Source organism: Chelonia mydas, chromosome 1 (genome assembly GCF_015237465.2).
Source record: "Chelonia mydas isolate rCheMyd1 chromosome 1, rCheMyd1.pri.v2, whole genome shotgun sequence".
Lineage (NCBI taxonomy): Eukaryota > Metazoa > Chordata > Testudines > Cheloniidae > Chelonia > Chelonia mydas.
This window is the reverse complement of record NC_057849.1, coordinates 240684668-240711585: the sequence shown is the minus strand read 5'-3', so window position 1 is coordinate 240711585 and position 26918 is coordinate 240684668. Positions and strand designations below refer to the sequence as shown.

The window sequence follows — 26918 nt, the reverse complement described above, 5'->3', positions numbered from 1 at the left end:
GGAGGGGAGATGACTACTCCCTCCTACCATGCTTCGTTCCCCACCTCCTGGTCCAAAGGATTCATGTTATAATCTGATTTCTCCTCAGCTGTAAAGAGCCACCATCACTGAATAGCTGCAATGCCCAGGAATAGACTTGGACAGGACAGTGTCCTATGAGCTTGCCAAAGACTGAGATGAACTCTTACCTGCCACTGTTTGTCTTCTCTTACAGGAATGAAACTGTTTTACACCAATTCTGCTGCCCAGCAGCTGATGCAGAGCAGAAGCCTTCATCTCTGGACTCCTCACCAAGGTGGGAGACTGCTGTCACCATGGGCTTCTCCTTTCCATCCCTCTCCTTCTCTCACTACCCCATCACTCTCCTCCCTGCCCCAAATACACACCCCATACCCTGCTGTCATTCACTACCATCCCTCCTATAAACGTGTCCCCACCACTGCTCTTCCTCACACACCCCTCGCTCTTCTCTCCCAGGTATGCCACTCAGTATGTTTTAATCACACACACACACACACACCCCTCAGCCTCCACACACACACACCCTCGGTCTCTCTCTCTCTCACACACACGTACGCACACCTTCCACCAGGGTTTAGGGCTGGTCTTACAGAAGCGCAATGGAATTTCATATTATAGTGGTACAGCTTGTTTAAATACTATTTAAGCTATTGCAGTGTAGGTTGCCAGGTGAAATGGGCTGAATTTTCCAGAGAAGGGTAATTGTAATGGTACCAACCTGTGTACAAGTTAGCATGGCATGGGCCCACATTGACCACACAACTGAGAGTGATGCAACCCTCTCTGACTGGCAGCGGGCATCAGAACCGAACCCAAAAGTCCAAAAATGAGAAGGCAAATCAAAAACAACCCGGGAGAGCCATTTCCAGTCAGCAATGCACAAACAGAACCTGCCCCCCATGCCTGGGCTACTTGCTACATTTCCATTGCTAGGAACGTCATGTCCTGAAAACAGTAGGCAGTGTGCTAGGAACTGCCCAAACCTGGGGCTGGTCAATGCAGCATTCCCAGTTTGCCACTGGAAAGTGCAGCTTTTGACATGACTGTTTCACTCTCTCCTTTGTCAGGATCCACCTGAGAGATGGCTGACCTTTTTAGCTGAGTCTGAAAGTCTGGGTGTACCAGTCCACTTTAAGCCTTGCTCTCCCAGCACTTAGATACCATGCTGACAGGAGTCTCAGAAATACTTGGGATAGACAAGATGCCGATATAGACACGGCCTCCACTCTCCATGTTCTCTCTCATCCTAACCCTCCCCCAACTCCCTCTCACCCACTCCGTCCCATCCTTCTCTGTCTCGCATGGACACATGCTCTTTCTTCTCTCACCCTCTCATACGCCTGCTTTTGGCAGCTAGGGGGTTTGTTTTTAGAGATTTATGTCCCATTGATAGAGTCTTTCATCTGACCTTTGACATTAACATTGGAAGCCAGCGTTCCTGGGAATGGCTCCAGGCGGTGTGGGGCAGGTGAGTTGTAGAGGCGCCCCAGGGCAGTGGTCTGCAAAATGCTGTTTTTCTTGATTTGTCCTGCTCACTGGAACAGCCTCTGAGTCCTGATCACCATGCAGTGAAAAGTTTGAGAACTGACCACTGTGAAGAGAACAAATGGGCATGTGCATTCGGGGGATGTGTGGGGTCCTGCTGTACTCAGGGAGGGGCAGGGAGAGTGGGCTCGCTCCTGCTCTTTAGTAGCCAAGACTAAATGTGGAAGGAAGGCAAGGATAATCCTCTGTGCTGAACTGGCCTTCAGTGCTGAGGGTGTGAGCTTGGAGAGGGTGGTCTAAGCCTTGAGTGTAGTCTAGAGCCAAACTTCAATGAGTGTGATAGAGGGATGCAAGCCCTATGAGGAAGTTAAGTCTGTGGAGATTGCTGTGCTGGAGACAGTTTGGCCTCTCACCTGCAGCTTTGGAAAGATAAAACTATGGGTCATGTGCCTTGTTTGGCCTGATTAAGACCCTTTTAGTCTGGGTTTTCAGTGTTCATGACCCTGGCCTTTGGGCCCCTCCCCCTCCCCACTCTACCTCATTTCTAATGTGTTTGTGGCTTTTTTTGGCTTAGTTTTTAGTCATTTGTGGTTATGTCTACGCTGCAAAAAAAGACCCACAGCTGGCCCAAGTCAGCTGACTCAGGCTCTGGCTGTGGGGTTATTAATTTGCCATGTAGATGTTTGGGCTTGGGCTGGAGCCCAGGCTGTGGGACCTTCCCACCTCACAGGGTCTCAGAACCTGGGCTCCAGTCTGAGCCCGAATATCTACACTGCAACATTATAGCCCCACAGCCCAGGCCCCGTGAACCTGACTCAGCTGACTCAGGCCAGCCGTGGGTCTTTTATTGCAGGGTAGACCCTGTCTCCCTGGCCTACATGGCTTAGTCACTCCCAGGAGGTCTTAAACTCTATGGTTACTTGCTGTGTGCCTAACCCCACAGCCCTTCTCATTAACCCATCAACTCCCTACAATGCAGGCAAAGACATCACAAGCCACTGACTCCCAGAATGCCTTGGACTCTCTTGCTGTTTGTAGTAATGCTGGGAAAACACAGAATTCCTGCCTCCAGATCTGCCAGGTGAATGTAGGCAGAAGAAATTATTCCGTAATCATTTGTTTGAAAGTGTCTCAACATTTGTCATGTTGAAGTCTGCACTTGAGCTCAACCCATGGAGCTTGGATCTAGGTCAGTGTCAACTTCCCCAACGAACTTCGCAGTCTGGGCTCCTGATTAAGCCCTTTTATACAGCTTTCTGCCTGTATCATGCCATTGACCCTGCCTGTCTTAGCTTATCATGGTCTACCTGGTACTCAGTCTCCCTCCTTCCTTCTCATAGAGCCAGTCTCCTTCTCAGCTCTGGGTGCTACATCCCACTGCAGCTTCCTCATGGCTTGGCCATCATGCTGAGGAAGTATATTCCCTGGAAAGATGATGAAGTTCTGGAAAGTTCCCAGGCATACTGTGGCATTGCTAAGCCAGTGACACAAAGGCCAGCCGGGTGTGAGGAATGACTCTCCCCTATGGGCAATCCAAGTTTGGGTCCTGAGCTCAGTGTCTTACCCCTCCCCAGCACCTGCCTTCAGGCTGCCAGCAACGTTGATGCAATATGTCCATCCAGTCCATGAGGATAAGAAAGCACCTCATGTCACTGTCATCAAGGGCTCTCCTCCCATAGCTGATCCCCAGAGCAGTATTCATGGGCTCCAGAGCTCCATGGCTAGAAGGAAGGTGGGTTTCCATGACTCAGAACCTTGAGGATGATGGAAAGGAAGTAAATGGAAAGGAAAATAGGTGGGGGGATCTTATAGGGACCCCTCTTCCCTGCCTAATAACGCATAGCCCCCACACCTGTCCCTCCGTGAGAGAAGCTTGTGCATGGAGAATAAAGATGGTTTGAACCTCTCCAGCTTTATAGAGGCCAGAAACAGATACAGACTTGTCCGCTTTTCAATTAGCAATCCTTGAATGTAGGCTGTGTCTTACTGTCTGTATCACGTGACAGTGTGGTCCCAACAGTGTGGTGCTGTTGTCTATTAGATAACCCAGGTTGGTTTTTTTCCCCCCTTTTTGTCCAAGATCAGACATTTCCCTAAATGAGATCAATCCTGTCAGAATTGATGCTGCTAATAACCATCAGCCGTCTAGTTTTAATTAGAGTTTGCTTCATTAATGCCTTGACTCCTCTCTGCGCAGCAGATTAAATAATGTACTTGCAGCTCATTTACACAAGCTCCCAAACTGCAGGCCTGAGCTGAAATCCTTTAATTAAACAGCCCGGCTGATCCCTGCTGCTGCCTCGGCTCATCAGTCTAAGCCGATTAAAGAGAACAGGGACTAATAACGAGCATAAACAGGGCAGTGACTCTTGTCTCTTCAAGGGACTTTGGAGACTTCAGTGGTGGTTGGGCCACTGACTTCTCTCCTGTAGGGAACCTGGGCTCAGTCCTAACTGCCACATGGCAGGACCTACAGAAGTGGCAAGGTTCTTATTACAGTGGGAAGGGTTACAAGCCAAAGGCATCACCAGCACGTGGGGGCTGCAGAAACTGTCCTGCTCTCCTGGGACAGTAGGAAGGAAATACCAGATGGGTGGCTGGGGATGGGGCAGTGGGAGGGTAACCCTAGTCAGTGAGCAAAGGAGATGAAGGTAAGACCCGGCACCTAGAACAAAGGGAGGCATGGCACCAAGCCATCAGAGCAGAGACAGGGTGGCAGGAGGGTACCAGCAAGCATTCAGTGCAGGGATGGGGCAGCCGGAGGGTAACTTTGGGACCCCAGAACAGGTGGAGGGTGGCAAGAGAGTAACACTGGGCAATAAGCACTGGGACAAAACAGCAGGAGGGCAACACCTGGCAGTAGAAGCAGCTGTCTCTGTGTGTTTTGTGGTGATGTTTGTTATCTGTTGTCATGGTGTGGTTTCCCCTCTCCTCTTCTCTGCAAAGCTGACTCTCTCTTTGTTGCCCATCCATCAGGAAAGGCTTTGAAATGCCGGTGGGTGGGAACTGATTGAGAGAAGGTCAGTGTCTAACTCCTCAACAGAGACCAACTGAATGAGGCACTGCTCTTCCTCATCTGATTCAGAGCACTGTCAGCCACAAGCAAAATGGAGTCTCTGGAGGGCTATGGCTCCCAGCACTTCTAGATGCAACAGCTCACCTTGCTTTCTGACAGGGGGCTGTGCTAGGGATCACCAGGATCAGCTTTGAAGACTAAAGAAACTCTCACAGAGGTGGCGTTGGCAGACAGATCTGTACTCTGAGATTGTGTCTGGGATACCCAGGTCCAGTGTGTAGAATCAGAGTCAGGAGAGTGGCACCAGCAGCCAGTCTCACACTGTGGGGCTGTGCTAAGGATACCCAGATACAGGTTACAGCGGAAAGGATTAGATTGTAGCTGAGATTATAGGGCAGGGACCATCTTTTGTTCTGTGTCTGTGCTGCGTCTAGCACAAAGGGGACCTAGTCCATGCCTGGGGCTGCTAGGCACTATTGCAAGGCAAATAATAATGATGATGATAAAGGAAACTTCATGGGGGAGATATGCAGGTCCAGGGCTAGCCTAGGTCAGGCCCCAGAGCACAGGAGACTTCACGGAGAAGGCACTGACAACCTGCCCTGCTCTTTTCCTGAGTGCTGCTTAGACTCTGATTTGACCAAACCCCATAATTTCATGAGGCGAGTGCTCTTTTCGTGCTGGCTTCTGCTGTTAACAGCAGAGTTTCATTCTCGGGATTTGAATAGCCCAGTAATTGCATCCCCGCTTATCCCAGTCTCACACAGTGGAGTCTGGTGTCCCAGAACAATGACCTTAAAATGTGTCCAGCAGCAACCCATCTCTAATGGGATTACACACCATTTGCTTTTGTGAGAGGTAATGGGACTAAGATGAGAAAGATTTGTTTCTATTAGAGTAATGAGAGGAAATGCTGGAATCACAATTGGAGGGAACAGCGTGTTCATTCACTTGCCTTTCCCGGGCTTTTTGGAGGCTGCCTCAGGCTCCCCCCGCAGAGCTGCAGACCAAATAAGGAGAAAAATCAACTGTACCAGTGATGGGAAGAGTTCTACAAAATATGTTGAGAAGCTCAGGTGGAATTGCTGTAGCAATGAACTTTGGGCTTGTGCTGGAGATAGGCACAACCCTGTCCAGTTCCTAAGCAGAATGGATGGGATCCCACGTATCTTTATGTGGGCAGGAGGGGATTGGATCCCAGTTGGGTTTATGGGCAAGGGAGGCAACTTTCAGCTATCTGTGGGGATGGGGGGAGAGGGGATGGGATCTGAGTTGGTTTTGGAAGGGAGAGAGGCAGTAGGATGAGCACTGTCTCTGGTGGGACAGGAAGGGGCTGGGAACTGAACTGTCTGTGGGAAGGGTAGGGGAGCTGTGCCTATGGGATCTGCATGTACTAGTTTCCTTCTGAGATTTAATTTTCCCTCTATAACGTGCTGCTTAGAGCAGGGTTGAAATGTGAGCAGAGCAACTTCACAATTACAGAGCAATTAAATCCTAACTCAATACAGTTGAGACTTCAAACAGCTGCATACTCATTCCTAAAGTGCCTGCTGGATTAGTCACTGCCACAGCCTGGCTACTGCTTGGAATCTCAGCACCAATTACCAGTGAGGAAATGAGCCTTTGGTCTCATCTCCAGGTCAGCCTCTCCTGCAGCCATTGTGAAATTCCCTCTTGCCATGTCTCTGAACTGCTAAGTGTTTAACATACATTAATGGAAGATGGAAGCGATCCCATGTGCATGGCACCCTGTGGCCATGTGCAGAGGGGTAACAAGTGGATGGATAGATTCTGGACAAGGTCCTTTCAAATACCTCAATGTCTCAGGCCTCTGGCCAGCAGAAACATGGCCTCTCATGCAGCAATGCACTCCTCCAGGCAGCCTGAGCAGATGTGGCAATGAGCAGGTGTCTTGGGCAGCAGTGGGAAGAGGGTGGTTCCTTAATTCTGATACCCCTTTATCCTGGAAGGTTATTTGCCGTCACCTCTTTCTGTGTCTTCACCCGACCTATTTCTGTCGTGCTTGTATTACGTCTCTTCACAGGAAGAAAAAGACCTCTGTAAACTTTGAAAGGCATTAACACAAGAGAACTGTAAATACTCACATGCTCACTGTTGTCTCAGTGGCATGCCCCCTACCTGTGATCACACTATTGTATCCCAGAGGCCCTCTCATTATTCCATCGTACTTTGCTTCGTAAAATCCACGCACCACTTTGCCCTGAGCCAACTTAGGTTTTGCCCCAGTCACTCGAAATTGCCTCCCAGAATTCCACAAGACTCTAGCAGCACCTCTAGTTTGGACTGGATGTGTGATGTTCTCTAAGGCTGGAGCCACTGAAGTAAATGGGAATTGAATCATTCCCTGGTCCAGGCATCCTCCACTCTATGCCTCACGGAGACACCTTTCTACAAGACTTGGAGCCAGGAAGGGAATGATGAAGATTCTGAATATGTTTTTAATGGGCCCAAATCCATCCCAGATGTAACTCCACTGAGTTACATGAGGGTTGATTTTGGTCCATTATGTTTATAGTTGTGAAAGGCTGGCTAATGCCTTACAGAAAACACTGTAACAGTATCGTATGTAGAAAGAATTCTGCCAGCTTTTTGGCTGATGGGATTGATAATAGGGTATGGGGCCTGGCACCTTGAGGTCACTGATTCCACCCACCTTGGGTTTGCTGTGAACGATGGCTGTTATCCTCTGGTGGCTGTTCTCTAGCCCATGCAATGGTGGTTCCAGTCTGTAATCTAGGGGCTCTATTGCCCGTCCACAAATCAGCATCACAGCTGTCACTAATTGGCCCCCTTGCTAACCATGTTAAACAGGAAGCTCCGAGATTGCATAGATTATGGAGACTGAGTATCTACCTAATTTGTAGAGTTTGGCTCCTCCAGGTCAGGGTGGAAGCAGCATGGAGACAGCTTGCACTTCCACTGTCCATGTTATACCAGTCCTGAGGACTGGGAACTTCAGCATCTGAGGCTTTTAATCTGGCTCATTTCTCCCCAACTAAATGTATACACAACATTATTTTAAAAAAGAAATGAGAGAAGTTTCAGCAACAATTCTGCTTCACTAGCACGTCTTGTTTGCACTCTTTTCTTCTCATTTCTTTCCCTTATTGAGGTCACCAGCATGAAGAGAGGATTTTTGTTTCTGAGCAGCTCATCTATTTCTTATTTTTTCCTCCCTGTAGACCTAATAATCTTCTGTTTGAGGCATAGCAATTGCTGCTATGGCGATGCCACAAACAGAGGGGGATGGGGCTGCAGAGTTCAGCTATCGAGCAAAACATCCCTCCGACTCAGTGATGCCTGGGATTTGGTTTCAGCCCATTGCAGAGATATAGGCAGAGTGTGATGTTTGGTTCCAGCTTTGAAGTCACCCAGAATTTAGGTATGTTCAGATACTGGTTTCTGAAATTGCTTAGCAGTGATAGAGACAGAGGTTGGCCATAATATTCTGAGCATATCAGGATCCAGATCTGGACCATTCCAAAACTTTAGGCTTGCTCTAACCTAGGATTTTGGCCCATCTCTACAAACACAGAATGATAATGATTATACCAGAGAGGGTGAAAGGCAGCAGGAGCAGGTAAACTCCTAAGGAACAGAGACCCTGCTTTAATACTGATGTTCTTAATAACAAAGGGCTTAAACCAGGTAGATGCTGAGCATCTGTAACGCCCATTGAGGTCAATGGGAGTGACGGGCATTCTGTAGCTCACAGATTCAGGCCCAAAGATAAAGGAGGGGAGAGGGAAGAAGTGGAGATTCAAGGCATGCATGGAAACATATGGGATTATCAAACATAGGAGGAATTATTTATATAAAGAAGAATTTTTACATGTCATTTTCCACCAGACACCAGCCGCTCTTTGGGGTTTCTTATAGGGGATGATTGTTATTCATTAGGAAATTATTCTGAAAATAGGAGCTGCTCACTTTGAAGGCAGCAGCAGAAACAGCAGGGGTGCTCTAAGCACAAAACCACAGTAGCTCTGTTTGTTAATGGGGATTTGGTGGAACTGAACCGTTGACTAAAGGCCGTAAGTGGGCAGCTTCCTGTTCCTGCCTCCCAGCAGCAGGCGCAGCAGCCATTTCCCTCCAGCTTGCCTCAGGAATCCGCTCCCAACGTTCAGGTGAGGGGAAGGAACTGCAGAACGGCTGAGCATTTGAGCATCCTCCCGAAGGTTTGCCCTCCATCCACTCCTTCCAGTGGGAAGAAGGCAGGAGACAGGGTCCAAAGGAAACCAAACCTAAGCCTCACACTGTAGATTCTGAAAAATACACATCAGACAGAGCCTGCTTTTTGTGGTCAGCTCGCTCTGAGAACTGAGGCTGGTAGAGTCACAAACAACTCCATGGCTCGGCATTTCACCCGAGTTAATCTTTCCTGCTCTTCTATTTCTATGTTTACTCCATTGCATATTCAGGTCCTGCCATAGGGAAACCCAGACATGGGGTGGGGAGCAGCCTGATAATCTCTTCCCACGTGGAACAGAGTTGGCTGTTTGTGATGTTCATGATGGTGGCAATGACATTGGGAGAGGATCAGTCACAGCTGATCCCCAGTTTGATGTAACCTCCACAGGCTACAGGTTCATGGTTATAACACTGGAAGAGGATGCTGGGAAGCTCAGTCCTGGTTTGGGGGTGATCTTGGTGTTCTACTTCGTTGTATGCAGCTGATTCTCTTGAGCGCAAAAAGTGGTACTGATAGAGAGGGCAAGGAGGCAGAGAGGAACAGAAAGAAAGAATGGCATGAAAGAGAAAAGGAATCAGAAAGAGAACGAGAGCGAGAGCGAGAGAGAAAGCATATTTGAGAAAGAACGGAGTAGGACCTTTGGGCCAGGATATTCCTATTTATACTGGTGTAAATCTGGAATAACAGCAGTGAATGTCTGAGCTTTTATTAGCAGATGTGCATGCAGTAAAATATCAGCACAAGCACCCGAATGGCCCTTTATCCTTCCCCGTGTAGCAGTGCATGCTTTCCTCACCAGCAGAAGAGGATGTATCTGTGGGTCCATATTTCTACTCATCCCACTGTGAAGCATGCCCTGTGTTCAAATTGAAATAAGCTGTCTTGAAAGAGCGCAGCTGTGCGCCAAAGCCCCTTCCCCCATTCCTTTTTCTACCCAGCAAGTGGCCCTCACAGGCTCTCAGATCCTGTAGGAAGAGATAAAAAGCTCAGGCCTGACAGACTAAAAGGGGAGCACATCACAGGGCAACTAAGAGCTGTCTCGTTGATCTCTTTAAACAGCCAGCAAAGAGTGGGAGGCTTTGCCCGTCAGAACTGTCTGTCTGCCACCATGTCAGTCTGTGAGCAGCAGGTGAGCAAGGAGCCACTCCCTTCTCTCTGGCAATGAACACTCTGACCAGGGGAGGTTTGCAAAGGCACAAACGGGAGTTCAAATTCCCAGCCATAGTGGCAAAATGATCCTCACTATGAAACCTGCTGCTGGAGTGGAAGGAGCTGGTGGTGATGGGATAAAGGTGGCAGTGAGCAGGATCTTGTGGGCAGCGTGGAAAGGAGGAGGAGAGAGATCTCACAGGCAATGACCATGACAAGATAGTGAGAGGAGCACATGCTGCTGGGGCGCCTTCTCAGCTCCAGTCAGCACACTCACTGGAATCTAAGAGCATATAAGCTTTACACATTCTTGCCACTCCTCCGCTCTTTCCTGGGCACCGTACACGTTTACTTTGCATTATGCTGCTTGGAGAGAATGTTGTGGAAATTTTAAATGCCAGTGGCCCAGAGGTGATGAAGAGGAGAAGGACTGGAGTAACTTTGATCAAGCTGAGGATGACTGGAGATACCAAAACCGTAGGTAAAAATGAAACTGATGAGGTTTCTAGTGGGGATAATGAGACGGGGTGGAGGAGATGGTGTTTAAATGGAGGCCAAGGAGATAATATTTTACATTTTTATAGCACGTTTCATCCCAAAGCACTTTACAAACCAGCCTATAGATGCATGTAATAATACTGAAATGCAGCTCCCTCTGGTGTGGTGCACAAGAGGCAGTAGCATGTTTGCTGCACAAGAGCGAGGGGACGTTTAGCTCAGATACGGGGGTAGATTCTTAGGCCTCTTCTACCCTATGACCAAATTTTTCAAACCTGGAGGTATAAAATTAGGCTACTACATCCACATTTCGGCACCTAAATAAAAAATGGCCCCGATTTTCAGAAATGGAGAGTGCCTACAAGTCTCACTGAAGTGTGTGGGTGCTAGAGTTGGTCTGCACTTCTGCGCATATGGCCACATTTACTTTGGTACTTACACTGGGCACCACCTTGGAAAATGCTTGCTGGTAACTTTTCACTGATCTTGACTCCAGCTAGCGACATGGTTGTCTATAACTAAGGATTGTATCCACATGCCACATGGACAGCTGTGTTAGTCACTGTGGCAGCAGCCATGTGTCACCCTTGCCAGTGGCCTAGGATGGCATACTTCCTGTGAACATGCTGAGTTATGAGTTCATTTTGCTGGGTAGATGGCACCCCCACAAGTGTGCCTGCCTGTGTGACTGGTCCTCTTCCCTCACATCTTTCTGTAGGGTTGGACACCCTGGAGAGCATTGCCCCATGCGTTGCTGGTGCTGCTTTGTGTACAGGTCCTTTGGGCATTGTAGCCATATGGGGCAGGTGCCTGGAATTTTCCAGAAGGCACTAATATCATAGTATGCCCAAAAATGGTTGGCACATTTCTCTATTGAGAAAAATGCTGGTATGGACACTGCTCAACAGGATTGGATGAGCATGTTATGAGCTGGTTTCAAAAACAGAATGGTACTTACAGGGCCAGATCCTCCCCTGGTGAGAATCAGCAAATCTCCAGTGAGCTATGCCAATTTACACTGATCCTTAGTATAGAAGTGCCTCTAGAGCTTTGCTGTCAATATAAAATCCTGTCTTTTTATGATCCCACCTGCAAGGTCCCTGTACAACAAACTACAGAATGGGATTGATTTATCTGCCTCAGAAAGATGAAAGACTGAGGTTACATTGAATCTGAAGGCCCTACATGTCTAGATATGACAAACTAGAGGCGTAGGCTACTGAGCCACCTTGTCCACCATTCTAGTGAAGAGAGCTAGAAGAGGGGATAAAGACTCAGTGAAGGGCAGTGACCTAGAAAGAATAAAAGTGTGTAGAAGGCAAAGACGGTGAGGCTGGGTTGGAGGTGGCCGTGACACATATAATTGTGAGGAAGGGGAATAGGGCATTGCTCCCGCTGCCCAGGCTGGTGATGGTGACAGTGATGGAGAAGTTGAGGTGGGGAAGTTCTAATCTGAAAGCTTCTATCCTGGTCTCTTTGTACAACGGGCCAAACCAAAATGCTGGATCTGACCTCTCTGGAACTTTGGGTAAATCCTACTCTGGATCTGAACTTCATCTCTCAGGCAGGTTGCTGGTGACTGGGATACGTTTGTTGGGGAGACCACATTGCTCCTGCTGTTGAGGGTATTTGAGCTTCTTTCTCCTGAGGTTAACACAAAGGACAGTTAGTCATTGGGGATTGCTGTCAGAACTGCATGGACAGTGCTGCATTGACTACAGAGGAGGAAATATGTGAGGCCAGAAACAAAGCCAACGTGTCTTACTATCTCTGAAACTTGAGGCGTTCTGTGAGGCAGGTTCATTCATTGCTTTCAGTGCTAACTTGTGGGTGTTTTCTAAGAGGGATACCATACTCTGGGAGGCCATAGTCAATATCAAAGCTTAGCCCAACAGGCTGAAAAGGGTACAGTCCAAAAGATTACTCCTACTGTGCTGTACCATGCACCTGGCAGTGACCAGCTCCACAAAATCCACGAGTCATGCGAGTCCTTCTGATACAGTTTGTGGGTAGATGAAATTTGGGGGAACTCAGGTGTTCCTTCTCCACACAGGTCCTGCTGGCTCCCAGCCCTGAACTCATCTGATCTTAACAGTGAAATTCTATCTTCTGCTTGATTGCATAGGCAGGCTTTTGTCAGCAAATTCGGTGATGTTCAAACCTGCCTTAGGGACAAGGAGCCAAGAGATCTGAGTTGAAGTGGCAGAAAGACTGCTTCTGAGAAGCCAAGTTTCCCTTTCCTGGGGCGCTGAGCGGCCAGTTACACTAATGCAGGCTGCCATCTGTTTTTTCCTCCTCTAAAAGGTCATGTTTACCAAACATTGCAGAGGCAAGAGGGGTCTGGGGTTAAAGTAAAAGTAATTAAACCCTGAAGAGAATGAGACTCCCTCCTCCTCAATGTTCACTTGGTGTTTTTCACACCTCATTGGTATGTGCAGGTGGCGTGCGAGATGTAGCCACGCATAATCTACTCTGCAGTGACAAGCTGCAGGATCTCCTCCTTCATCTAACCCACAAAGACAGGGCGGAAATGCAGAGACTATGGCATCCAGGGCATAAACACAGTGGGCGGCTGAAAGAGAGGCTGCAGTTCCATAGGCTGAGCCCCATGTTCCAGAGGAGGGTGAAGTAGGAGTCACTGATGGAAGAAAGAAAGAGGAGAGAGAAACTATCCAGCTGGGATCCAGAAATACCACTGAACAGACATAAGAACCTCAATGAAAATTCCTGAGTAACGACACATGTGACATATTGCCACCCACGTGTGACATATTCCTACATGCTAACATTCAGATACACATGTGACCTACTCCCACCATCCCTTTACTTACTAGGGGAGAGCCACCTCTCCGAGGCTGGTGGTTTTGCAAATCTTTTGAACTGTTCATTGGGTTTATAAATCTAGCCTCAGCTGTGAACTTTTTACATGTTATTTTTCATGGGCAATTCCATTCTTTTTGAAAAAAGGAAAGCATGTGTCCTGTATATGGGAGAGAAGAAATGCACAGAACTTAGGCTGGCACAAGTGAGTGGACTCTACAGCGGACTGATACTGGACTAAATTTAGAGGCGAGTCTAAGGGAGTCTAGAAAGAGTATAAAGCCTAGTCTGTACTGGGTTTTCAGTGAGAGATGTAGCAGCACTGGTACACAGCCTAGTGTAAACATATTATGGTGATGGACAGTAGTATAAAGCCCTAAGATAAACAGATAGGTGATTTACACCAGTGCGGTGTTATTTGCACTGGTGGTTTTACCCTAGTTTTTGTTATGTTCACAACATACACAGAGAGAAGTGAGATTAAAACATAAATACCCTTGCTGGAAGGTCGCAACGTAACACTACTTTATTACTTAAAATTCAGAACAATAACACACAAGAACCTGAAAACAGGCTAGTCCCTAAAACAGAGAGACACAACTCATCCCCACCTTGCTTGAAGCTGGCTCTTTCCAGATTGCCTGACTGCTGACTGACTCAGATGACCCAGACCACATGGCTTCCCTTAGAGCCCCATAGTCTGCAAGCAGGACCAGGAAATCCCTTGCACTTGAAGTGATAGCTTGTCATTTTTAACTAGTTTCCAATACATCACAGTTTAAAGACACCAATGCAACAGTGGCTTTGCCTGACTATGCTAAGGGTTTGCATTGATTCAGCTACACAAATGGCTGAAATCCCATTGTAGACAAAGACTAAGTTGCTGTCACTTAAACCTACTATCAGCCCCCTCCACCTATTCTCACATCAATTCCCTCTAAATGTAAAGCTGGCATGAGAGGAGACACAGCACCAGTGTGCCAACTTCAGAGTGAGTGGAAGTAACATTTTGGTTAAGTGGCTGTGAGATCAGAATCAGAGAGTTCTGTTTCTCTGATTTAACCACTGGCTGCTGAATGATTTTAAAGAAATGTGGACAAGGCTCAGCAAAAAAATCCCTGCCCAGTATTAGTGGAAACCTGAAGAGAAAATTCTGGGCCAAACTCAGCAGTGACATTCTCATCCAAGTGGTCAGAAAATGGGAGTAAGTGGTAATGCAATGTAATGTGCATTGATTTAACATTCAGCAGATGGCTTACATGCCAAGAGGACACAATGAGGTAGAGCAGGAAAAGCTGTTAACAGGAGAAAGTGGGTCTAAGAAACCACCACCTTAACTTACATCCCCATCACTGCATCATCCCCAACACCCTGGGATAAAATTCAGCCTTGGCATAAGCAAATGCAACTCCCATTGGATCAAATGCATGAGTGGGTGCAGCTCCCATTAACTTCAGCTCAAACTTGGTTCACACACCCATTGTGTGCGTGTGATACAGGTTTCACCACTTTGCCACTTAGACTCATTTTTTGACCATCTTACACTCAACATATAACTTACCCCCCCATTTCAGTCTCCACTGAATTTGGCCCTATACTTGTTTCCACCGAGCGTGCCAAAGCCCATCCATCTTTCCCTCCTAAAAGCAAGAGGTAGGCCCCAATCTGAATGGGCTAGAATATTATGGGTGGGAGTATTCAGAAGCTTTGCCTGGATCCACAAACTGAATTTAAATGTTGGCAATAGTCTCCCTCCTTAGAGCAGAGCAAAGCCAAACCCTGGACACACTTCACACATGGCTGTGCTTAGGGTGACCGTATTTCCCAAAGTAAAAGTGGGACACTGCGCTGAGCCACCTGGGTGTCGGCGCTCGCCTGAGGCTGACCGCCCAAGCCCCGCTACCTGGTGCCTTATGTCACCACTCGCAGCCCCGAATATTCCTCTGTGCCCCCCAGGCATAGGTACTGGAACTAGGGTGCTGTCGCACCCCCTGGCTTGAAGTGGTTTCCATCATATACAGGGTTTAGAGTTTGGTTCAATGACTCTCAGCACCCCCGCTATACAAACCTTTCCAGCACCACTGCCCCTAGGGGGGCACACCCCCCTTTTTTGGCAAAACTGGGCATTTGTCCCATTTGCTCTTGCCAACTGATGATCAGTTGGCAAGAGCAAATGGGATAAAAGCCCAGTTTTGCCAAAAGAGTCAGGACATTGGGGACAGGGTTTAAAAAGGGGTCTGTCTTGGCCAAAACAGGACGTATGGTCACCCTATGCTATGAAACTGGATCCATAGACAAATGTTGTTGCTTGGAGGCCTGATTCTTCACTGCCTTTCATGTCATTTACACTAGTGAAAAATGGGTGCGAATCATTACCATTCTGACCAAGGAGCATTTTACACCTACTTTGAAATGGTGCAAATCCCTGCACGAGGTGCAGGGCAATAGAGAATTAGGTCTGGAGCCTCTACTAAAAGCTGCTGTGTAATGTTTCCAATGCAGAGTGGCAACGGCTGTGTTCCACCTCACTGGTGGCTGTATTTTGGATTGACAAGTGATTCTGACATACTCTATGGAGATCCTGGTGTTAGCACTGAAGCATATAAGGAAGGGTATCTAATTTAGCATCTGGGCGCTCAGTCAGGCAATTAGCATAGGTTCACATTTGGAAGATTATCTTTGCAACCATAAGGACTAGAAACTTGCTTTAAAAATAATAAGAGCTTAGATTCTGGAGCACCATTCCGTGGCAATGGGCTGGATTATGCGACAGCCTCAGAATCGCATAATACATGGTGTCCTGTTTAAGACCAATTTCAATACCAAACTATGGAACCTGAGTGCTCTAACTTGGGCAAACAGGGATCCCACGGGATGAGAGGCACCACATAAAGTTATGATATTCTCTAGCTATATCACAAAGACCCCTTCTGATAATGTTTAAGTGATGCTGTCCAGTTCAATCTATTGGAAAGGATGTGAAATGTAATTAATTTCAAATATATTTGCTGTATTGTTAAATATATTTTACAGGTATGTGCTATAGATTTTGTTAAAACATATAACACAAGTAAGGAGAGGTTCTGATCTCGGTTACCTTGCTCTAAACCAGGAGTGATGCCACTGGTGTAAAACTAGTGTGAGAAGAGAATCAGACTCTATTGACTAGAAGAGGGTTATATAGATGTAAATGAGATCAGAATTTGGCTTCTATTTTTGTCTCTGTTGGAGGATAATATCTAAGAAAGCTAAAAATCTGTTGGCATGGGAAATACTACTAACCCACCAAGAGGACGAATCCTTGCCTAACTAGCTGGTGCTTTGTTCTATATCATTGTCAATATGCTCTGGGAGAAGTGTGCTGCGGAGTCACTCCCGAACCCCAGCTTACAAACTCCTTAGCAGTAATTCTGCTGAGCTCAGACACCCGATACTCCATCTCAGCACATCAGGAGTCTCCAAACCCTGAAAAAAAATCTCATAATATGTTGCCAATCCTGCCTGAGCCATTTTTCACTGTGTTTTGATCAACACATTCACCATATGCCAGGGATGTCCTCAGGGAAGACTGAGATGGAGGAAACTGAAAAAGCATTTTGGACTGTGCTCAACTCAGCAGTTGTTTTCAGGGAGGAAAGAGGAGGCAGGGGAAAGTGCTGACGTGTCTTGAGAGAGAAGATAGATTCTTGCAGACATAGAGTCCATGTTCCCTGCTCCTGGCTCTTGCTAGCAACATTTTTTATAGTTCTGCATATGGCCCTTTCTAAGGGTTTTGATTCTGTAGCCTTCGAAGGCTTGAAATCTTACCCACACCTCAGACCATAATAATACTGAATACTTACAGTATTTCAAAGCTTTGTATAAACAGTAACTAATGGATCCTCTTAACAGCTTTGTGAGATAGGTTCAAGGAGGAGCATGGTCACTCAAGCAGCCTTATTCTCTTGACTAGTCTTTGCCTGAGCACAGAGCATAAACCTAAGTTACTGAGCTTTAATACCTTGAAGGAAGGTTTGTAAGTCACACACCCAAAACAGTCATCCGGAGTCATTAGTGGGGTGACATGAAACCACAAAAAGAAAAGAGTTCCGATTGTTTCTCTCCAGCACTCCATCCTCCCCACCCAACTATGTAGTGTGTATCCATCCCTACCACTCTCTCTGGTCTTAGCCATTTGTTTGCTATAGTTTATTGTAGGAAAGCTAAGGCAAAGAGATGGGTCTTGCACTTTGACCTGCAGTGAGTTATGTAGCCATGGTATGGTGGTTGAGGAAGCCAACTCTAACAAGCCTTACTCTTTTGGAGAGCTGCATTGTTCCAGAGTTGGGTAGGTCTCATGGAAAAGTCCTGGCCCTGGAGCAGTGGTGGTCACCACGTACCTCATAATCAATTCTTTGAGAGCTTTGAAGATTAGCACCATTACCTTGAACAGGATCTGGTTTTCAACAAGGAGCCAGTGTAGTATCTGGAGTGCCCAGGCGATGTGCTCCCACTTACTGGTGTAGATTATCTGCATTTGAATATATTTCAGGGGTTGCCTGTTCCTTCCCAAGTAATAGGGCATCACAGTGCTCATATCTGGTGGTCTTGAAAACATGTATCACCAAGGCCAGGTCTATATCAGTAAATCTGTCAGTATTAGGCACAGTCTCATGCCTAGCTGCAAATGGAAGAAGATATTTCTATCAGCAATGGCTATTTGGGCCTCTAGTATCAGTGAGGAGTGCCAGAGGACCCCGAGGCAACGTGCCATTTTGATGATCTGAGAACTAAAGAGAAATGGCGGTTGTTCCAGCACACAGACAACACAGTGCACTCCAGAACATTGGCATGGCAGTTCCATACAAACCTGAAAGGCGAGAACCACCTGTGATGTGTCTGGTACTCATTTCCATTTGAAGGGCTTGGGAGTCGCTAACCTTCATTTATCATTTCGCAATTCGTAGACTGCTAGTAGCAAGAGAGAAAAGGAAGCCTTAAAAAAAAAATACCTGAGCAGTCCTCCTTTTCCTCTGTCACCTCCCTCCAGTCTTTCCTCTGTTTTTCCCCTTCACAGAAATTCAGAAGAACTTCAAGGAAACACCCAAAAAAGCACAGGTATTTCTCCACATACAGAAGCTAAAGTTTGGAGACCTCATTTGTTTATGCAGCACACTGACAGGAAAGTTTATTAGTGCATCAAAGGGGTAGATCCAAATGAGGTTGTAGCACCATCCTCCCCTCTCCAAGGAGACACCCACATTCAATTCTAGAACACTGATGTTCCTGCTTCGCGACGTGCGTCATGCTAGACCAGCAATAGTATTTAATCTAAATGACCAGAGTCCTGTTTTCTATATCCATCAACTTCATCAGCAATCTTAATTTTAGGACAACTTTAGCAACTGACTTTTGTCTACAAGAGTGGATACATGGTTAGCAGCATAATAGCAGGCAGGAACTATCTGAAACATTAAGCAGGTGTCTTCTCTACAACAACCAAATTCTATTAGTAGTAACCAGCAGAGCTTGTGTTTTTAGATCATAAAAGTCACATAGGAGCATCCAGAAATAACGAAACAGCTGAATTGGTTGACTCAGTTTTATATCTGGATGCAAGTGATCATGCATCTACCAAATGGATCCCAAAGCACTTTACAAAGTTTTCCTAACGGATTGTACAAACCACATATTATCCCTCTGCCCATCATGCAAGAATAGCACGGGGTGAAATACAGATTTCATTAATAGTACATAACAATTTTACCCAGCACTTTAGAACAGCAAGTAAAGAATTCGGATGACAATTGAAATGATAGGGGTAATTTAGGGATGCAGAACGTAATTAACATAGTTGGAATTTGGCCAGGGCACTGGGGTTCGCACTTAGCCTCTACATGGAATTTTTTATGATTACAAGCAGTTAGAAAAATTGTATTTTCTTTTCATCCAAGAAGCAGCACATTCAAGAGCTCTGTACCCTGTAGCACCACAGGCACTGGTTCCATACTGACTTTGGGAGCAGGGCCATGAACTGAATCGTCTAATAAGAACACCACTTCCTGCAGCAGGTCTAGAGGTCTCCCATGTAGTACTGTCTGGCCCTAGCTCGGTTTAGCTTAGGAAGATAGAAGATCACACCTTGAGATAGTGTGCCTGTAGGTGAGGCCACTCTAAAGCTCTCTGGAAAGCACTTTTCTTTTTCACAGGTTTCGAACGCTTTCTGGGTGAAACTCCAGTCTGCACCCAGCCAGATCTCCAGGATAGGGGCTAAGGATCAGAAACAACATAGAAAAGTGTTAGTTTGTTTTTGATTTCAATATCTGTTTGAATCACAAGAAGTTAGGTTTCCCATGTGGGGACTTAATCCGTTTCCACCGAGAAAGGACTGGGAATAGCACCCCACCCTCATGTAATTACTTTACAAGGGACTCTTGCATGGGAGCAAACTGAAAGAAAAGAACATAGTAGCAGGAGCAGCTGCGACTGAAATGCTGCAGGTGAGGTTGCATCACAAGTGCCATTCCAGCCCCATTTTCTATTGCTCCCACCCCTCTGAAGCTGACATAGTGAGCTGAAATTCCCCAGCCTTGGTCTCTTGCCTAAAGGTGGAGTATGTTTTTTGGTTTGTTTTTTACATCTGAGCAAAAACAGTTCAGCCTTTTCCCCATAAAAGGAATGTAGAAAAAGATAAGACTCCCACTGTAGAAGGGATGTTTCTAACCATTTTCTGAACAACTCGATAGCCAGGCACAGTAGGGGGTTGCAAAGTTTATATTTAGCATGGAATTAGCTCTCACTGAGAAATGCCTTTGAGTGCTCCACTGAACTGTGGTTTTTATTTGACCGAGGAACGACCCTTAGAAAATTTCGTGCTGCACATGCACTTTACATCATGTATGGGAATTTTCACTGAGCTCAGAAAGTGTGCCATTAAAGGCAATATTGCAGGGGCAGGTGCGGCTAGGTGAGGCCCTGATCCTGCAAAGACGTAGCATGTGCTTGACTTTACACATAGTAAGTAGCACCCATTGAAATCAATGGTACTTCTCACATACGTCACGTTAAGCATGTGCATGAGTTTTTGCAGGCGTAGGCCCTTAATTATGCAGCGAGAAGTGTACTGAAAGTATAATGATGTTTAAGAGGGCTGCTGAACATTTTGGGTCTGATTCAACACTCGCTTGCTCAGCAGGAATCCTTCCATTGAGTTTGAGATCAGGTCCTTTGTAAGCTTGGCAAGTGGGAACCTCAGACCTGATGCATTGTAGCCTGTGTGCAGCTCCAGGAGAAAACTCTCTCCTCCGGCCCTCCTATGGGTGAAGGACGGAGTGTTCTGGTGTCCAGCCACTGTTGCCAATTAGTAGCATGCCCGCAGAGCTGCAAAGGCCTGGAAAGTGATGCTCCCTGTGTTTGCCCCTCTTCGTTGTCTTTTAACCAACCAACAAACAAACACCTCTAGGAAATTCCACACAAGTAAGTTACATTACCAGACCAACGATGTTCAAGTTGTTTGGGTAAGCACTCCAAGTCAGTTCAAGTCACACACACGGTCTTAACTCTGCCCGTTTGTAACATAGTTAATTTTTTTATTTAGATTTATATGAACAAGCGGCTCTCCATGACAATTTTGACTTTAAAAAAAGATTTATAATGTCCTACTCCCTCAACCAGCCCCCTAACAAATAATAGCTCAGCGAAACATGGCGCCTTGGTAGCACTGCGTGTTGCTCTCTCACACAGATTCCAGACTCCGCCAGACAAACAGAGGCCGCGAGAGCCACTCATTTGAAAAGTGCCCCGTAAACCAAATTTATGCAACATACTACAGATTAAGTATAACCCCATAGAGTAATGGGCCCTGATCCTGTAGACACTTACACACGTGCTTAACTTTACTACCATGGATAGCCGTGTTGAAATCAGTGGGGCTGCTGTGGTAGTAAAGGGTAGCACATGCTTAGTGTTTGCAGGATCAGGGCCATAATGAATATTTTCTGGCACCCAGAGGCCTGCTATGCTCTCCGGGAAGTCAGTGTTCTAGTCAACTGTCCAGGCTCTGAACTGCAGTAGAGGAAGTCTGAACCTCAGTGACCTTGATTCAGCAAAGCGCTTAGGTCAGTGCTTAAATGACCTGCTGAATCGGTGCCCAGTTACACAGCTAAGTGAGCTTTGTGACCCAGTGACCCAGTCCTGCTCCCATTGAAGTAAATGGGAAATTAAACCGACGGTCACTTGGTCATCCCTAGAACTGTACAGTGAAAAAGGCTACACTGCTGGATCAAAAGAAAATGGATAGTACATGGATGCTGGTACAATTATTAAAATATACACCAGAAGGGAAGAGAAGTTAAGATAGAACAAGTCTGACATTAAAGATACCCTGGACCTATATAAGGATTCAAATACCAGAGGTACTCAAGAATCAAGTCAAATAATAGAATATACTTCACATGCATATCTATGAGCGTTGAGAAAATGGCATTCCCGGACCAGATTCGGATCTCAATTAAATCAGAATAATTCCATTGCAGTCAATGGAGTTACAACATATTGACATCAGTGCAACAGAGATCAGAATGTGATCAGGTTGGTCTGTACATTCATGTAAATCACGAGTAACTCCATGTGGTCAGTGGAATGACGCTGGTGTAGTCCTGAAGAGGAGAATCAGATTCAGTAATTCAGAAAGTTCCCCTGAGGATGAAAGTCTCTGTTTGATTTCAGAAAACACTTAGCAAGCAAGGTTAGCAACTGAACATCTCCAGAGGACCAGACACACACAGATCCCATACTGTCCAACAACACCTTTCAGCTGCCTTAGGATGCACTGTTAATGGGCACTGGTTTTATACCATTATCCCTTTGCCCGGAAGATGTAGCTGTGAGGGAAGAAGGGTGTGATCCTATCGCCATTGGGAACCATCAGTGCAGGAGTCTTCTCTGTGGGCCAGGATGGGACGGTTTCCTTTCTGGAAGCCCTGGAGGTCACTTGCTAATGTTTTGTTCTATAGGTTTATTTTAGTGTTTCTGGATCCCAGGGCTGCCAGATTGCCTTGGTGCCTCCTTATGGTCTATGGCTCTGGTCGTGAAGCCAATGGCTTCTTCATGAGATTCAGCCACCTGTGTTTCATTTCTTTGTGCCCTTAAAATCTCCACAGGGAAGTTAAAGCAAGTTCCTTGGATCTTTGGGATCCAGTCTCCAAAATCAAATGTGACCCCAAACATAGCAGTCAGTCAGTTAGTAAGTGGTAGGCACAAAAGTGATGTCTGTTGGATAACCACCTGTAGCTAGGACAAGATCCAGGAAAGAGGCGATGCATCCTTCTCCCAGGACACTCTCCTCAGCCCCTGAAGTTATATCCCAGCATGATCTGGGAAGGCAGACAGGCTGCAGCTGGAGCACACGATTCTGGCTTGGCTGGTGTGTGTGGCGCACCCTACCGGCTCTCTGGGTGGGAGGGGCCAGTGTTTTTGCTGGGTCAAAGTACGGTGTTGATCCACTCCCTGCTCCCACCCTGTGGCCCAGGCTCCCTGGACATTTGACATGAAGATCAGTTAATGAGGGTAGAGAATCCAAAAACCAAATAAAAAAAGAGAAACGTTGCGTTTTGTTCACAGTGACGATTCCTGCGGTTCCACCAGCAAGAAACCCGGGTGTGAAACGGAGGATCCGAAGGAGGCCGGCAGACACAGTGGCCAGGAAGGCAGGTCCGACACCCTGACGCTAAAAACCCAGCATGCAGAGCGGCAGGAGGAGCAGGCAGCGGGGTGCTCCCCTCTGGTGCAGAAGCCCAGCCTCCATCACACGGGTTCCCCAGTGAGAGTGCAGCGCAGCAAAGGGACGGCCACGTGTTCCCATGCAGCTGCCTCCGATTATGAGCTCTCTCTTGACCTAAAGAATAAACAGGTACAGCAGCTTCCTCCTCAGGCTACGGGAGAGGGGGATGGGGAGGGTGGGGCCACATTCACGCCACGGGGGGCCATTTCTCTGTGAATGTGCTAGCCTAGTTTCTGTGACCATACTGTGCCCTCTCCACAGACCAGGCCTAGCCCCTACATTATGCAGGGACTATAGAGGAAGGAACATGTGAGGGCCTCATCTAGCTTCCTCCTGCCTGGCCAGGACATCACCTCACCTAAACCCCTTGGGCTCTGCTGCCCCCCTTCCCCCTCCACATTCCACAGTTCAGAATGGACCCAGCTACTCAAACCTGACTTTAGCTTTAGAGAGGGCTTGCAGGCAGTGGAGGGCTGCAGAGCCCCCCAGGAAATGTTGTGAGCACATGCTGCTATAGGCAGCCCAGAAGATCAAGGTCTCTCCTTGTTCAGGGGGAGAAGCACACCCTGGGGAGTTCTGAGAGCAGGGGGGTACCTTTTATCCAGAGGCGTTTCCACAGCTCTGTTCTGCCTTCACATAGAGCCTTTGGACTGTCAGTTCTTTGGGGCAGGGATTGTCTTTATTTGTACAGCGCCAAGCACATTGTCAGTGTACCACTAACAGCAGCAGCAGTATGGTGATGGATGCTCTTGCGATAGGCAGACTTACCAGACTGAGAGAAGACGACTCACACAAATCAGCAGCCTTTTTGTCCACGCCCATGGCTCTAGCCTAGCTCCAGAGTTCAGCCCAGTCACATCTAGCTGCATCTCCACATCTTCCTCTCAGCAGGGGATGCTGGGGTCCCACCTCGTAGCCAGTGAGAAGAAACGCCGCCCCTCACACGCACTGTGTCGCTGCCAGTTAAAACACGGCAGATTCGCTATTGAAAAAGCCCCACTCTAAGAGGAACGTTTCTGCCCTTTTCATGGGATGCAGCTCTACTGGAGGCTGCTTCGTGCACAGGCCCTGCAGACCAGGAGGCTGAACAAGCGGCAGTGACACACTCTGCCTGGATTGTGCTCAGCAGTAGAAGGATGATTTTTAAGCAGTGATGGGCAAATTGTTTCAGCTTCAGAAGCAGTTGCAGAGGGACCTTTCTCCCTCTCCTCCCAGGAGCCGTTTAGAAAATGAAAGTCGATTCTAACCAGGTTCACACCCAGGGAGCGGCTGCAGGGAGTACTTCCTTCCAATTCACACAAGATGCTTCTGGCGCCCCCAAGCAGAAAGGTCCAATTAATGACCCACCCAAATACCGAGCAGCAAAAAGGACTTGGGTCTCTGGGTCTTTATGGAGAGTTGTATTTACAACTCTAGCTGTGTTTCACAGTGGGCAAGGGAAAGACAGATGATAACTAACAAGCTTCACCAACAAACATGGCATATACTTATGGTGGTCCTCCGCTTGTGTAGATTGGCATAGCCCTGTTCAAGTCATGAAACTTCATTGATTTATACCAGTTGAGGATCTGGCCCATGATCTCTTAATTCTAAATCCATTTAACCATGGGCTCCCAAACACTGCTTTTCGAGCATAGCCCAAACCAGCCCTGGAGGGATCTGAGACAGAGGGAGAGCCTATCCCCATGTTCATTCAAGTCTGGTTCCTCTCAGCACTGACCTTCCATGGACCTTAGGCCTGCCATAGGCAGAGACACCTTTCCCCACGGTGAAGGAGATTGCAGTATCCATGTTCATTCTGTTCTTGGCTTTCCTTAGTGGTCCCTAGTCCTGTCCTGGAGGAGGCGCTTTTCCTGGAATAAGGAAGATATCAATTCAGGCCAGATTCGGCCACTCTCACTCACCCTGAGTAGTGCCTTACCCCATGAGTCATCCCACTGATTTCAATGAGACTTCCTGTCTGGTAAGGCACTACTCAGTGCAAGTACAGGTGGCAGAACTGGGCCCTCAGAGGTTGATTTTCTCACACTGCCACAACAATCCACCTAATCATAGCATCTTCATGCTCTACTTTAGTTTTGTTATTTATTTCAAAATGATGGAAGAGGGCGCCTCACAGTACCTCAAGCCCTGTTTAGCTTTCGGGAGATGATTGCATATACGTTACAAAGGAAAATACCTATTGGCAGCATAATGCCCCATGTTGGAGAAGTAGGAGGTGGTGCCCGTCCAGGATATAAAGCAGAGCACCTGCAGCAGCACCGTGCCTCCTGATGCCATGCTGGCGTGTTGATGAATGGATCGTGCCCAGCAATGAAGGCTGGCTGCCTGCCTCTGAGGGCACAGCTCTCTATACCATGAGATGGAGCATGTTGGGTTATTTGGGGCAGCAACAAGCCCCTTAAGACCACAATGGGATGTTGGATGATGTAGTTAGCTCAGGTGCTGAAGCATGGTATGTCATCAGCTGACTTTGCACTGGGCTGGGAAATGGAGCATGTCCAAAGTATGAAGGGCAGCATCTCCACTAGCACATCACCCCCTCTAATGCCACACCAGGCGATCGGAGATGGAGCATGCCCTGTGTATGAAGAACAACACCCCATCACCACAGGGCCCCTTAATACAATGTTGTCCATTCATTGTGAGGGGCTGCTGGTGCTTAGTAGAAAAGGGTCTGGGAGTGGGGGATGCAGGCAGAACACTAGTAAGAAAGGCACTTTAGGGGTTCCCAGCTTTCTTTTTTTTACATCAGATATATTATCCTGCCCTGGGCAGCTAAAATGCAGTCACTGGGCCTGATTCTCCTTTCACTACCACTGTTGTAAAATAGGGAGTAACTCCTTGGACACCAGTGGGGAAAACTGCTATAAGTGATATCAACATCAGGCCCATTGCTTCTGGAGAGGTGGTGTATTTGTGTTTGCCTGAACATGCTGTAGGCAACACTGCCGCAGGGGTTGTATCTCAAATACATTGCAATCCAGGCCGGGCACTGGGGTTTGCCTGGGGCTGGGCTTGTAAAAACTCCCATCTCTGCACAATCCCTCCTGGATAGAGAGATTTCCCAGGTGTTTCTGATTTAGCCACAGGGCCTGAATCAGGACTGGGTGCTTGCCTTGAGGGCCAGAAATGTATTAAGCTAATTATTCTTTTTAATTCCTCCCTCCTGCTTTTCAATTCCTTTGGCACTGGTTGCAGGATCACTCCCCAGAGAAGAATAGTTCTAAGAAGGCAATTACTTGTGATTCACAGGGCTTATGAGAAGTGAGAGAAAGCCAATCATGTCTGCCCTTTCTCACCTCCCAAGTGGAAAGAGAAGGTTCCTCCAACAAGCCAGACATACATCTCCATAAGCTCCTGCTGCTGTGGAGTGCTAATGGATGCCCTTTTCCCCTTGCTAGAGGAGGGGAATGGGCCCCTGGCTGTGTCAAATCCTTAAATCGGTCCAGTGGCAAATGTGAATACTGCAGACTTCAGGAAATCACTGAGCTGCAGGCTCCTGAAGTGTGGGGGGGGAAGGGAGGGAGGGAGAGAGATAGATTTAGTCCAACTGAAGTGGAGTGGCAGCATGGCCCAGTGGGCAAGGTGCAGAACTGGGAGTCGGGAGACTTGGGGTATATTCCTGGTTTTGCTACGCAACTCATACGACCGTGTGTAAGTCTCCGTGTCTCAATTTCCCCATCTGCAAAATGGGGCTCATGATACTGATCCTCCTTTGTAAAGCCCTTTGGGCTCCTTGGGTAGAAAGTTCTGTGAAAGTGCTCAGTATTCTGATAGCTTGGCCTGCATTTGAGAGCTCTTAGCAGGGCCTTTAGGAAGCAGCATAGATTGGGAATACCCTTTACCATTAATTTCCCTAACAGCTTGTAGGGGTTTATAGAGTGCCAGGCATTGCAGTAACTGGGGTGCCAGTGGCCCATGCTTTTGAACTCTTAGACAGCTCCCGCCTCTCC

The 26918-nt window shown here is 47.3% G+C and overlaps 1 protein-coding gene across 4 annotated transcripts in view; it reads left to right on the top strand.

Annotated features, from left to right (window-relative positions):
- The window catches only part of IQSEC3 (IQ motif and Sec7 domain ArfGEF 3), a 126057-nt gene that overhangs the window by 59752 nt on the left and 39387 nt on the right, over positions 1-26918 (top strand). For all 4 annotated transcript variants that reach the window (XM_043540583.1, XM_037878182.2, XM_037878189.2 and 1 more), the window contains exons 2-3: positions 215-295; positions 22803-23091. In XM_043540583.1, coding sequence (XP_043396518.1) covers positions 215-295; positions 22803-23091 — 370 coding nt within the window. The remainder of the gene's footprint in view (positions 1-214; positions 296-22802; positions 23092-26918) is intronic.